Genomic DNA, 15754 nt, shown 5'->3' on the forward strand with positions numbered 1-15754 from the left:
GTTCATTTCCAAAATTATAAAAGTAAGGACAACTTTGTCAAATGCCTTTTCGATGTCTTCAGATATGACCAGACTATGTGAATGTTTACTAAGATTCGCTCTTAAAGTATCCTCCATTTTGTGACATAGACTGTGCACACCATGTCTTGGTACAAAAGCGTGCTGAATTTTGGAAACTTTGTGAATCGCGTATTTCCAAAATCTTCTAGCCAAAATTTTTTCCAAAATCTTGGAGAGAACTGGTAGAAGAGATATTGGACGGTATCCTTCCAAGCGGCCAGCATCCTTACCAGGCTTAGGAATAGGTGTTAAAATTGCAATCTTCCAATCCTGTGGGAACACCCCACTTATTAGTATGTTGTCATATAGTTTGCAGAGGCGAGATTTTAGTTCCATCGGTGCCATTTTTACCATTGAATAGGTAATTTTGTCTCGAGCTGGAGTCGAACCTTTTAAAGTTCTCATTATTTCCTCTAGTTCAGAAGTACCAATACTGTTTGCCAATACTGTTAGTTGTTCATTGTCCTGCGGTAAGTTTGCAATATCCAGATTTCTCTTAGATATAATATTTGCATTAAGTTGCGAATCCGAACTAATGGATGACCAAAACTCGGCAAATTTGCCAGCAATTTCTTGAGGATGTGAGTGGATGTTATTGTTGATACAAATCGCGCCAAAAGAATTAATCTTATCTGTCCTCAAATTATTTACCTTGCTCCATAGGTATCGAACATCCATTGTCGGATTCAAGGAATTTAAAAAGTTCTCCCAGGTACGTTTTTTGGCCATTTTGCACTCTTTTTTAACTTTGGCACTTGACCTTCTATATTCCAAGATATTTGCACGGTTACGACATCTTTTAAAATTTCTCCAGGCGATTTGTCTTTGACTTATCAATTTAGAAATAGTAGTGTTGAACCAAACTGGATTATTCTTACCATTTGGGTTTCGGCTTAATGGGATACTTTCGTTGGCAGCTTTCCTTATAAGACGTTTGATTGGAGCTGCTTCCTTATTAATATTCGTCGATGTTGGATATAGTTCGTTTGAACGAGACATTACATTCCCATAAAGAGACCAATTAGCCTTTTTATCATTAAAACGGGGAATGAATTGCCTTCTGGCAATATCTACGTTATTCGAAATCTTCAAGGGAAAATGGTCACTGACTTCCGGCATGGATAAGCAAGTCCACTTAAGCGTCGGTGCAATGTCCACACTAGCCATCGTAACGTCAACTGCAGTCAGAGTATCCGTGTATTTAATAATGTTGGTGATCCGTCGTTCATAATTACCAAATTCATATCATCAGCAAAAGCCTCCCAAATTTTCCCATTTGGCGTGTTGGTGTTCGAACCCCATAAAGTATTCTGCGAATTTAGATCGCCCAACAAAATATGGTGAACGCCACCAGCTATACTAATCCTCTCAACCATGGCAGATGTCAATCTTAAATCGCATTCTCTATATATGTTAGTTATGTGAATCTCCGTATTGTATTTAATAATTATTTGCTGGAAAAGAAGATCGTCATTTGATGTAATATGATGGGTAACTTTTGTGTTATTCTTAACTAATATGGCAATTCCAGATTTTGCGTAGGAATTGTCCTTGTTGTGGTGAAATACCTTGTAACCTGGCAGATGTAAAAGATGTCTATTCTTGTCTATTATGTGGGTCTCTTGTAAAGCGATTATGTTTGGTTTATGTGAAGCGACGAGTAGTTCCAATGCGTATTTGTTATTAATGAAACCCTGAATATTCCACTGAAGTATAGAAATATTAAGTCCATTATCCATGATTGTTTCTATTAATTTATTTTTCGTCACTTTTCATAACATTTTTTGTTTTTTTTAATGTTTTCGGTGTAATGATTACATTTAAATCGGGAAAAGTCTTAAATAATTGTGATGTAGGTGTTGTCTCACAGTTTGGGCTACATGAATCCTGTCTAGGAGGAGAAGCCAGTCCTAAACCTTCACTTATATCACTGACAATCATATCCTCAGTTAAATCATCATCGAAATTTATATTTGAGCTGAAGTTATCGTTCATCAAAGTGTCATCTCTATAGAATATATCGTCATTGTTTTGTTTGTAAGTAGCTGATGTTGTTGTTTCGAGTATTTTATTTTGTTCTGCAGAAATATTTAACGTTGGGGAAGATGCTTGATTATCTTGAGAAAAAATTGTTGTGTTCATTGATGTTGTAATTTGTTTCGAGGGAGAATCAATTTCGTTGTTGTTAAGTGATGTAGATGAGATTTTAATTTTCAAAGGAGAAACTGTGGTTTTTGTTGAGTGTGTTGTGTTGTTTGTTGAATTTTCGTTTTTGTTGTTAGTATTTGTAACGTTTTCTGATGCAACGTGTTTTGACTTGTTCTGTAGAATGGTTGTTGTAGAATTTGAGAAGTTGTTGCTTGCCTGTTGATCGTTTAATACTTGTGCGTATGTTCGTATATTAGTGCCTCTTCTAGGAACAGGTTTGAGGGTGTTAGTTATAGGATTATTGTTGTAGATATCCCAAGCTTCACGATTTGTGCATCTTCTTGATATTCTTAGATGATTTACTGACTTATGTTTCCAAAAAGTTGGACAGTTTGGATCATATGATGTATGCGAATCAAGTTGGCAATTTACGCAAAATTTTCTGGTACAAGAATCATGTGGTGTTGGTGTTCCGCATTCTTTACATATTTCTATATTTCGGCAACGCTTCCTGGTATGACCTAGTTTCTGGCAGTTTTGGCATTTCATTGGGTTTGGAATGTATTCATCAACTGAAACTCTCTCCCAACCCAGTTTTAGTTCTTCGGGGCGATAAATTAGGTCGAATGTTATAATTGCTGCACCTGTCGATACGACCTCCTTGCCATCCATTTTCGTTATTTTACGCACATCAATTACCTTTTGCGATTTGAGCGATTCAAGTAATTCCTCTTGGGTGGAGTTCAAAGTTTTGTGAAGACTTATTTTGACTGGAATACAATCTATATAGTTCGCTTTAAGATATTGTTCTGCTATTTTGTTGTTTGGGACTTTGATTAGGAGGTCACCACTTCTCATTTCCGTTACTTCTAGTCGATTCTTGTTAATGAAGTCAAGTCCACGTTCCACTTGGAATACATTGTAAGACGCAAGTGGGGCTACTTCGATGCCAGAATTTGTAGTAGAGACAGCTAAAGCAATTAGGTAACGTGGGAGTTGTTGATCATTTGCGACAATTTCCGGTAAAGGCACAAAATCTTCGGGGCGTGGGCGTTTGTTTTTATTGTTTTTGCTCTTCCCAGTCAGGGAATCAAGGTCCCTAAACCGGTTGTAATTCGGGGGGTGAACCCCGTTCATGGTTCACGCGGTTACTATAAGATTACACTAGTATTTATAAGAATCTATAATCAAGAAATATGATATATTATTTCTTTCTCTCTGTAGTGTACTTTCAATAATAATATATGGCAATCATGTATATTTCATCAATCATGTATATGTCATCACTTATTATCTTTGCTCTTGTATTACTCCTTTTACTTCCTTCTTCCTTTTCTCTTTTTTGTACAAAGCACACGTTTTTTAGTTACACGTAAAGTTTAATAAAGTAAATTGTATTATTAAATTATAAGCAAACCAATGCGTGTTTTACTTCAATACACAACAGTTATTGGCGACGAGGATGAAAATCGAATGAAGCAGTAAGAATTCAAAAAAAAAAAAAAAACAATTTTTTTTCTTCAACAACAAATACCCAGCCATAGTGCCACAAAATGGAAGCGCAGGTGCAGAAGTTACTAGAAGCCATCACATCGATGACGACGGCCATGCAAACTCAACAAACTCAACAGAACAACACAAGCGTAAACATTATTTCAAACTTCGAAAATTTTGATCCAAAAGTGGAAACTTTTAAAAATTATAAGGAACGCCTAGAACTTCATTTTCAAGTTAAAAAAGTTTTTGCTGATAAGGTTATGTGTGCAAAATTACTTCTCCAATATATTGGACCAGCCGTGTATACCCTAGTGTCAACGTTAGCTGCGCCCAAAAACGTCAAAAATTTACAGTATGATGAAATAGTTTCAATATTGGACTCACATTTTTGCCCAAAGAAAAATGTGTTGGTCGAACAGCATAAATTTCTGTGTGAGATACAAAACGAAAACCAAACTGTGGCAGAGTTTGTTGCCGTATTACAGAAGCGGTCAATTGATTGTGCGTTTGTATGTGAATGCAGCAAGTCCGTGGCAAATATTTTTCTTCGAGCGCAATTTATTAGAGGATTGCGGGATAGTTATATACGAGAGCAGTTACTTCAAAAGCCGGAATCAACGTTTATTGAAATTACACAAAAAGCATTAGTCTTAGAAGCAGCAAAAACTGACAACAGATCTATTTCAAACAGTGCATCGACTTCAACTGCTGATGTTCATCAAGTACGTCAACAACAGCAAAGAAAATATGACAGTCAGTGGAAACCCAGCAGTCGAAGTAAGAGTAGAAATAGAACGCCCAGCTCAGCGACAAAAATCAATTATGGGGAATTAGGTATTGAAGGGTTGTGCTTAAGATGTGGTAGAGGCAATCACTTGTCAACAGAATGCCGAATTAATAAAAGAAACTTAAAATGTAACGCCTGTGGTAAAGTTGGTCACGTTAAGTTGGTATGTATAAAGAATAGAATTAAACAAAACAAACAAAATACAAACAATTATACATCAAATGCGGTTGATTCTTATACAACATCATCCGAAGAGCATTACGGCGTTAATAACATTATAGATATATATAATAAACATTCAATTTCATCGTTAGATTCACACAAATTTTTCACAAATGTTTTAATCGTAGGGAAGACACAGTCATTCGAAGTAGACTCTGGTGCTGGTTTTACGCTCATTCCTGAAAATGATTTCAAAAAATTAAACATCAACAAATCTATCAACAAAACAAATGTCGTTTTTAGAGCATACACTGGGGATATTTTCAAGCCCTTAGGAGTTGTCAATGTGAACGTTGAATATCAGGACACAAAATCAAATGAGGATATGTACGTTGTATCCAAAGAGCAGTCTGCCTTACTAGGTCGCGTTTGGATACGTCATTTAAACATAAATCTAACGGAAATCGATCATCATAAAAATTTAGAGCAAAACAAAAACATAAATTCGATTACAGAAATAGAAAGCAAATATCCAGAAATTTTTCAAGAAAATGTGGGATGCATCCCTAACCTAGTCTGCAATTTAAAGCTTCAAGAAGGGGCGAAACCGGTTTTTCTCAAGGCAAGGCAGGTATCGTTTGCACTTCGAGAAAAAGTAGAGCAAGAGCTTGACAATATGGAAGGGGATGGCATAATAACAAAAATAAACACAAGCAATTGGGGGTCGCCATTAGTCGTAATTCCAAAGCCTGATGGAAATGTTCGGTTATGCGTCGATTATAAGGTCGGTGTCAACCCTCAGTTGCAATCTGCTCACTATCCAATAAAAAAATTCGATGAAATCTTCAACAACTTAAAAAATTCCAAGTTCTTTTGCAAATTGGATTTATATAAAGCATATCTTCATGTTAAGGTCGACGCAGAAAGTAGTTTAGTACAGGCCATCTCAACACACAGAGGTACATATCAAATGAACCGATTATCGTTCGGAATCAAATCAGCCCCAAGCGAATTTAATCGTATTATCGATCAGATTTTACAAGGTCTTGACGGAACAGTCTCATACTTTGACGATATTGTAATCCACGGCTCAACGTTAAAAGAATGCGAAAGTCGTCTAATAAATTGCCTTGAAAGATTAAACGAATACCGGTTACATTTAAACAAAAACAAATGTGAATATTTTAAAGAAAAAATAAATTACCTCGGATACGTTGTTAGTTATAACAAAATAGCAAAATGTCCAACAAAAACACAGGCGATTGTAAACCTCCCGAGGCCTGAAAGTGCAGATGAAATCAAAAGATTCCTGGGAATGATTACTTATTATGCAAAATTTATACCAAACGTTTCCATGTTAACATTTCCCCTACGCCAACTTTTAGAAAAAAAATAAAAAATTTGTTTGGACAAAAGAATGTCAGGAAGCGTTTACAAATCTGAAGCAAGAAATTTTAAAGGATAGAGTCCTAGTGCCATTTAATCAAACACTGCCAGTAGTATTAGTGTGCGACGCAAGTCCAACTGGCATAGCGGCCGTATTATCACACATAATGGATGGGGAAGAGCGACCTGTAGCCTTTATCTCACGGGCATTAACAAAATCTGAGAGAAACTACAGCCAGCTGGATAGAGAAGCGTTGGCAATAATTTTCGCAATAGACAAATTTTTATGTATCTCTATGGAAGAGAATTCACGTTAATAACCGATAATCGACCCCTATCCAGAATATTTCACCACAACAATAAAACTCCAGCGATGACTTCTGGCAGACTTTTAAGATATGCATCATTCCTGCAGGGGTTTAACTATAAGATAGAACATCGAAAGGCTGAAGATATTGTAAATGTAGATTGTCTATCCAGAGCACCTATAAAGGAAACACCAAATTTCGAACATTTTATTGATGAAGAAGTAAGAATAATTCAAGAGCAACTCGTAAATCAAATTTCAACATATTCAGTTACAGCAATTACAATTGCAAACGAAACAGACCGAGACGAAGAGCTTTCAAAGTTAAAGAAAGATTTAGTCAACGGGGATAACGCTGACCCTGATTATTCAATTCAAAATGGTATAATTTTCAAAGCAAACCGTGTCGTGATACCAGCAAAACTGCGCACAGATATTTTGAATGAATTGCACCATACTCACATTGGCATCGTAAAGATGAAACAGTTGGCAAGAAAATATTGCTATTGGAAGGCTATTGACAGTGATATCGAGCAAATTGTGCGGTCATGTTCCAGCTGCGCTAAAATAAGAAATAACCCACCAAGAGTTCCAGTTCATAGTTGGGAGGAGCCCGATGAAAATTTTCAAAGAGTCCACATAGACTATGCAGGGCCTTTTCAAAACCATTACTTTTTAGTGCTGGTGGATGCAAAATCGAAATGGCCTGAAATCAGATTACAACGAGATGCCCCAAACTCCGAAAAAACAATAACGTTGCTACAAGACATATTTTTTACACATGGTCTTCCACAAGTGATGGTCTCAGACAATGCTACTATTTTTCAAAGCGACACATTCAAAAGTTATTGTATAAATAATGTCATAATGCAGAAATTTATAGCCCCAGACACCCCGCAACAAACGGATTAGCAGAACGCTACGTGCAAATATTAAAAAGAAAATTAAAAGCTATGGAAGAGGACAATTCACCGCTCAATATCAAGGTGCAAGAAATTCTTCTCCGTTATAGAGCAACTCCACTAGCTAATGGGAAAACACCATCTCAGTTGTACCTTGGTCGAGACCTTAAAATTAAACTTGATGCTATCCGCCCAATTCAACATCAAAAAGCTACAGTTTCGTTGCCAGTTGTTCGCCAGTTTAGCGTGGGAGATAGGGTTCAAGTACGATGGTATGAAAAAAATAAATTATTATGGAAATATGGAACAATTAAAACCAAGTTTGGTCGACTTCATTACCAAGTGGAGCTTGACTGACAGTGGCTATGTGCTTAAACGTCACATTAATCAAATGCTCAAATCGGATATAGAAAAACCTAAAAATCCTGTTTTCGTTGCTGAACCTCCGGGACCACATAAATCACAAATTGAGGAAATACTAATTCAACGTCCACCTACCAACCAACTAATTATACCACAAGCGGAACCTGAAGGACAGCATGGCACCATAAGGAAGTCGAGTCGTTCGAGAAAACAGCCTGTCCGTTTTGAGGACCATGTCCTATATTAGCGTGGGAGATTGTAGTGTACTTTCAATAATAATATATGGCAATCATGTATATGTCATCACTTATTATCTTTGCTCTTGTATTACTCCTTTTACTTCCTTCTTCCTATTCTCTTTTTTGTACAAAGCACACGTTTTTTAGTTACACGTAAAGTTTAATAAATTAAATTGTATTATTAAATTATAAGCAAACCAATGCGTGTTTTACTTCAATACACAACACTCTCTTTCGCGAGAGAAACAAAAAATTAAAATTAAAAACGGTTATAAACACTCTTTCTCAATTTCACAATACGAAAAATGATGTTTACACGGCAACTGCCCGACAGAGACTGAAGTCAGGAATAGTTAATATTAAATATCTATAAATATGCAAAAGTGCTAAGTCCATTTTATTTTGTAAAAATTTTAACATTATTTTTTCAGTCAAATGGAATTGAGTTAAATATGTTACTAAATATATAATGTTGTTTTAATGATTGGTTTCTTCAATAAATTTCACCTAAAAACTGTAAATACATTTTTTAATTAAATATTTGATAATTTTAAAATATATTATCACCTCGACTTTCTGATAGAAAGAGAAAATGTTCCAAGTTCCCCAAAAAGGACATATAAGATGCAAATGCACTTCTTCTTCTTAACTGAGATTAATTGTAATTATAAATCATACCAAATATGTAAGTAATATAACTCCATTATCAGATTTCAAAAATATTTCAAATCATGGATTTTAGACCGTTAATTTCTGAAATGGAACTTTGTGCAAAATGATTAATAAAATTAAATTTTAAGAACAAAACACACGTCAAATTCAATTTAACGTTTGGTAAAATCATCCCTAAGTTTAAAATGAATTATTAGTAAGATTTAGCTTAACTTCTAGAATTATGCGAAATTTAATTTTAAATTCTAATAGTTTCACTATGTGTAATATAGTCTGAAAAAGTTTTTAAGTAAACTCATCATCCTCTACTATTTAGAATCATTATAATTCTTAAAAAGTTTTATCTTAACCCATTTACAGCCAAACAAAAAGGACAAGTAAAATTTTTGAAATTTCAAGGTATATTTATTTTTAACAATACAAATAAACAGAAAAGTAAAAAAAAAATTTTAAAAAAATTGAATTCAGGACATTAGAGGGGTGTACCCAAATTGGTACAATGGCCACTTATGTGTGATATTTTGCAAAACAGGTTTTGTCAATGCAGAGTGTTTTTTGGCATTTTTTGCAACTCCAGCGGCTTCTATTGTGGCAGATGACACAACGCAAACGGTTAGGAAGTTTTTCAGGAACATGATCAGCGCCGTCTAGATTTAGACCCTCAATATTTGATGACGAAGGCCGAGCAGAATGTCTTTTGGATGACTGTTTTAGATAATATCTTGCTAAAGACCGACGAAATTGTAATTGATCCATTGGATCTTCTTTACAACATTCATGTAGGCGCCACGCATTTGATATTGCCAGGTCAACCATGTACGTAAATAAACACCACCACCATTTTTTGCTATGGATGCTAATTCTGTACAAAGATATAGATTGATCCATTTCATCCACTCCGCCCATGTTTTTGTTATAAGTTTGAAACAAGTGAGGTATTTCCATATCAATCTTTTGTTTTTTTTCAGAAGACCATCTTTTAGCTTTTCCTACTGGTTCATAAGAATCATAATTTGTCGCCATTGTGCAGATACTGTTATCCTTCCAGCGGACCAGTAATAACTCATTATTTTTATCAAATCTATAATCGAACTCGGCTCGGGATTTCTTCATCATTTCTTTTGCATTTGGCAGAGGACATTTTTTAGTGCGGTTTTCTCGGATTGTTCCTGTGGCACGGTAACCTAAATTTCGCAAATCATTGAGTAACTCAAAACTTGTGAAAAAATTATCAAAAAAGATTTTGTGGTTGGCAGGATTCATGGACAATTTTTGTAGCACCATTTTCACAACTCTAGTACCCAATGGCTCAGAAACAGGTATAGTTGATTTACCACAATAAATATCAAAGCAGTAACAATATCCAGAGGAACTTGCTGCAACCCAGTTTTTATATCCAAACCGAATAGGTTTGCCTCGTATATACTGTTTTGCTGAATGGCGACCGTAATATTTCACCATGGATTCATCTATAGAAATATTTTCGTGGAAAACACCCCATTGGTTAAATTTTCTGATAAGAATATCAGCAAGTTGACGTACTTTAAACATTTTGTCACCAGTTTTTGCAGCGTCGTTATTGTCTACAAGATGGAGATTTCTTTTTATTTCTTTAAACCTGTTTCTGGACATAGCCTTTGATACTACATCTACTCCAATATCTTCATCTAAAGACCAATACATCTCTTCCCTTGGAAGTTTGTGGTAGCCAGATAGAATCAGTATCCCGAGAAAAACCTTTAGTTCTGCAACAGTGACACTAAAGTTGTGAATATTGTTTTGATAAGCGTACAGCTGACTAAAATCCGATATCATTTTAAAAACCTCTTCATCGAAAAACATTTCAAATATTTGAGCAGGAGTCAAGTTATCCAATGCCTCTTTCATACGAGTTTCATTTATGACTCTGTCGTCAGTTTCAATGTAAGTCTTTGAGTAATTTGGAGCAGACTTTCGCCACGACGGAACATTCAATTTAGATTTATTTGGAGTAATAGCACGTCGTGGGATTTTGGTTCTCAAACGAGCCCTTTTCGCAGACAATGGTTCATCATCACTGCTGTTTTCAGAATTTGATAGAGCACTAATGTCACGTACAAACATCTCGATTTCACCAGGCACATCATTTGGCAAATTTAGTGAAGCTGTGTTTTTATCAAACTCCTCTTCTTCATCAGTTACAGCACTAGGTTCTGGTGGAATTATGACTAAGTCATATTCCAAGAAATCGTTACTATCTTCAACTATCGTATTTACGGCTTCCTCTAAGCCTCGAAAATGATTACTGGCACTATAATGTCGGCTCATCTTTGTGAACTTATTACACCTGTTAACAACTCGAAGGTCAAAAATCAACTAAATGTTTCAAAAATTGTAAATGTAATAACATAAAAGAACTTTTGATATTATTTGGGGATTTCCCTTTTTATGTACCTTGTGTTTGTTAACGGTTTAGGGCTGCCACACTAACTAGGAACAAAGTGAGTTGGCTGACAGGTGGCATTACTATGTTATCAGGTTATTTTTAGACTAAATACTTTGTGTAAAAAAATTAGAACAAACTTAATTTATAATTTGTTTTTATTATATTTGTGGCCATTGTACCCAAATTGGCACAGCATTATTGTATGCCTCATAAGATCTTATACATTTGATGTATGAAACTAAAAATGTTTTTCAATGTTTCTCTGTTTATGGAATTTTATATTATAATACAAATAACGACTATTAGCTTTACGTACAAAGTATAACTTTGGTTGCCATTGACCTACCTCCACATGTGTATTGTTAACGAAGTTTGATAGATTATTACAGCAATAACAATAAATATAGACAAATTGTTTGGTTTAGTATTTATTGAGAGCACTTTCCATTACACAATAATGCAAAAAAAAATAACCCAGAGCAAACAGATTTTTTATACTGCCTTAATTATTAAGTGTTCCCAAATTGGCACAGCGTCCGTAAATGGGTTAAGAGGTGTATATTGTAAATAAGCAGTTTATGTTTCAAATCAGAACAAATGTTTGATATAATGTCTACACAATGAATATAAAAAACACAGCAAAACATGATATTTATTGATTTAATGCCCGTAATTTCAACAAATAGATATCTATCAGAGCTTAGTTACTTATGGTGTAAAAATAATTGGTAATTTTTACCCGTAGATATTGATTTGAAATTAACGTCAAGTTACCTTTTAGGTAAATTTATCTGCTGGGTATTTTACACCGTAGATATCTATTTGTTGAAGTTACGGGCATAAGTCCCAAATTTTAAAAACCGGTTAACCGAGTGATATAAACCGGTTAACCGAAAATCAACATTTTAAATTAACCGGTTTGCAAAAAACCGAAATTTCGAAGAAAAACCGGTTTTTCGGTTATCCGGTTTATAAACACTAATCGTAGCCAAACTTGTATGAGATGCGGTATAGATGGACATAAGGCAAATACATGTAAGAAGGAACCAAGGTGTGTAATCTGTCTAGAGGCTGGCCGACAAAATATAAACCACTATATTGGGGTACTGGCAATCTGTGCAGCTATAAGAATGAACGTTAAGATACTCCTGGTAAATCTAGGGAGAGGTCGTGAAGTGCAACAGCTTATGATAAATTACGTTATGGAAAAAGAGGTAGATATAGCACTAATAAGTGAGCAAATTCTAGAATTGAAGGCAGTGCTTGGTATAAAGATGCTCTGGGCAAAACATCTGTGTACATACGTAACCCATTGATTACAATAGATAAAATTGAGGAAGGTAATGAAAATTTCGTAGTATTGCATACCAGAAGGGTACGAATATTAGTTGCTATTATTCACCAAACATGGAAATAACAGAATTTCAAAATAAAATAAACAAACTCGAGCGACACGTGAGGAACTTAAATACTCCAGTGCTAATAGGGGGAGACTTTAGCAAACAAGACTTTAGCAAACAAGACTCTACAATGGGATGTTCTAGAAGACGAAACACTGAGTGACCACCAATATATCCAGATGAAAATGGATCTGTCATTCACTAATGTCACAGCGAACCCGACTCGAACTAAATGGAATAAAAGAAAAATAGATAAAGAAACCTGCGTTGAAAATCCGATGGAGATCAAATGCAGAACACAGCATAGTGACAACTTAAATGAAGATATCGCTGCCGCACGACTTATCGAAATCCTCACAGAGATATGTAATGCTGGAATGATAAAAAATAAAATAGTTGGCCGAACTTGAAAACATTCCTACTGGTGGAATCAAGAAATTGCACATCTCAGAAGAGAATGTCACAAGGCAAAACGTGTGGCTACACGAAGGAAAGGTGACCCAGTAACAATGGAATTGTATAGAAGTGCTAGAAAAAGTCTCAGAGTTGCTATCAAAAACACTAAGAAAAATGCTTGGGACTCACTATGCGAGGAAGTAAATAAAGACCCATGGGGATTGAAGGCCCCATGGGTCTTTATTTACTTTCTGGGTCTTCGCATAATAATGAAGAAGATGGGAAACAGATACAAAATACCAGGTATAACAGATCCAGGTATACACTAGTGAGCACTATAGCCTGTATATAGGCTGGCTGCTCTGCGTGTATGCAGCGCGTTTCGGACAGTCTCAGATAAAGCCGCTTTTGTTATTGCCGGATTGATTCCCATCGATATACAGGCAACGGCAACAAATGATCTAGATTTGTGTATGGCTAGATGGCAAAGCGATGGACGGCAAGCCATAAGAGAAGGTGGACCAATACATTGATACCTGACATCACGGCTTGGTTACATAGGGGACATGGCGACTTGGACTTGTATATTACTCAGTTGCTGAGCGGACACGGTTGTTTTAGGCCATACCTGGACCAGTGAATATAGTACCGATGAGGTTGACATCTTTGTATAACTGGACGATTATATGTGAATTTGCTAAATTGGTTCTTGTTGAACTCCTTAGATTAGAGGAGATTCGGAAACGAATCAACATTATTTAGATCGGGTTTAATAATACCTTCCCCACCCTGCGACGAATAGCTTTGCAGTAGTACCACAGGGACGAGTGGGTAATTTGGATGTCAGAGTCTTTCGACGATTTCATCTCGTAAAAAAAAGAAGAGAGATAGATAGACATATTTGAAGGGGTGTGTATTATAAGAGTACACTTCCGCACGGAGACCCATAGGATACATTGTGATACCCTTTAGTAATATAACTAGGTGTGAACTAGATGTAAAGAGTAGAAATGAAATTGGTGAGAAAAAAATGGCTAGGTGATATAAAGAGAAAAAAGTGAAAAAGACAGCCCAAAGAAAGAGAAAAAGGACAAAGGAAATAAGTATAGAATGGGGTTCTCAGGGCCCTGTTACCTAAAATCATCATCTGCTAGATGAAACTCTAAGTATGAATTAATTTAATTAAAATTGCGTTTAATTGTAAAGCATAAAATCCATAGACATATACATTAAGATATTATAAAATATTTAAATGGACTACAAGGGGATAACATTTCGGAAAAGTTTTATTCAATGTGAGCAAAGAAAATAAATTTAAAGTTGCACAATAAATTTTGTATTAAATAAATATTTTGATGAAACTCAAAGTATGAATTAATTTAATTAAAGATAAAGGAGTATTCAAATTGCATTTAATTGTAAGTGATAAAATCCATAGACATATCCATTAAGATATTGTAAAATGTTTAAATGGACTACAAGGGCATATCATTTCGGAAAAGTTTTATTCAATGAGAGCAAAGAAAATAAATTTAAAGTTGCACAATAAATTTTGTATTAAATAAATATTTTGATTGTCTGGCATTAACTTGGTAGAACATAATAACTTACATTCAATTGGTACTTCTTTTTTTCCAATTTTTGACGTAGGTCAGTAATATTATTTTCTTTTTCTCCAAATTCGTTGCCATCAGTTGTGCTAACACATTCAGCTGATGATTTTGTATTATAAACCGAAGTCCGCTTATCGCTTTCTAAATCACTGACATCGCTAAGATCTTCATGAGTTATATTTAATTCAGAATTTTCTTGTTGGCGTTCACCACTGTTACTTCTACTTCCATTCGATGATAAACTACTCTCTCTTGAACTATGACGAGACATTAAAGAAGGAGAGGTTGATAATTTTCGTTTATTATCGATGTCTTTACCACTCTCAGTACAGGTTGAAACATAATTTTTTTCAAGGTTTGCGTTGTTTGATGATTTCGTTTCATCATCTTCGTCATCATCACTAAGAGAGGTATTTGAAGAAGAATCTGAATCAGATTTGGATTTAGAACGTGAATTTTGTGAACCTCCGTATGCAGAGCCCGAACGTCGCGAACGCCGACTTCTTGAACTGCTAGTTGGGCTTGTTCCTGCAATATGTGATGGAGTGTCAGGCTTTTCTTCATTGTAATTAGTCGATTGTCTTGAATTTTGAGAAGAATTGGATGAACTATTTGAAGCCGAAGAGCCTGGTCGAGAATCATCTGAATCCATTGTTAATTAATTTTGTGCAAGTAAACCTAAAGAATGTTTGTAAAGAATGATAAAAATGTATCAGTTTATATCTAACAAAGTATGTGTTTTTAATTAATTCATTTTAATTTTCTTTTTACAGAAAATTATAATATCAAAAATAAAGTTACATATCTATTTTTTCAAACCAATTTATCTTTTTGTAGAATTTTTTATGAAAAAAATATATATGGGGCATTTCATGTCAAGTGAACCAACTTTTGAAATCGATGTCTTCCGATCGGGATGAAATTTGCACCAAGGTTAGCTCTATTGGATAGTAACTCAGATTTTGCCAAAAAATCAAAAATTGTATATCTTGAGTTACAAAATATTTATTTTGATAGATATCCCACTCGTATCCCACTAAGGGACCTAAAATATCTTAAAGGAATGGACCTAAGCTTTCTTTTGACTAAAAAAAAATTTTTAAAAAAGGGCCCATTTTGAAAAAAAAATTCGAATTTGCAAAAAAAAAGTCAATAATTGAATGTCTTGAGTTACAACATTTTTATTTTAATAGATATCCTACTCACATCTTCCTAAGTGACAAAATAGGTCTTAAAGGAAAAGACCTAAGCTTTCTTTTGAGCAAATATGGGACTATTGGAAAAAAATTTCGATTTTGCAAAAAAAAATTAAAAAATTGTTACAAAATATTTATTTTGATAGATATCCCACTCGCATCCCACTAAGGGACTAAAAATATCTTAAAGGAAAGGACCTA

General features: G+C 34.8%; 1 protein-coding gene across 1 annotated transcript in view; it reads right to left on the minus strand.

Moving 5' to 3' along the window:
* LOC135957487 (zinc finger CCCH domain-containing protein 18) overlaps positions 1–15754 on the minus strand; it is a 119854-nt gene that overhangs the window by 68843 nt on the left and 35257 nt on the right. Inside the window, exon 2 of the mRNA XM_065508235.1 lies at positions 14356–15035. Within this exon, the coding sequence (XP_065364307.1) occupies positions 14356–15009 (654 nt within the window). The 5' untranslated portion in view covers positions 15010–15035. The remainder of the gene's footprint in view (positions 1–14355; positions 15036–15754) is intronic.

Source organism: Calliphora vicina, chromosome 4, assembly GCF_958450345.1.
Source record: "Calliphora vicina chromosome 4, idCalVici1.1, whole genome shotgun sequence".
NCBI classification, from domain to species: domain Eukaryota; kingdom Metazoa; phylum Arthropoda; class Insecta; order Diptera; family Calliphoridae; genus Calliphora; species Calliphora vicina.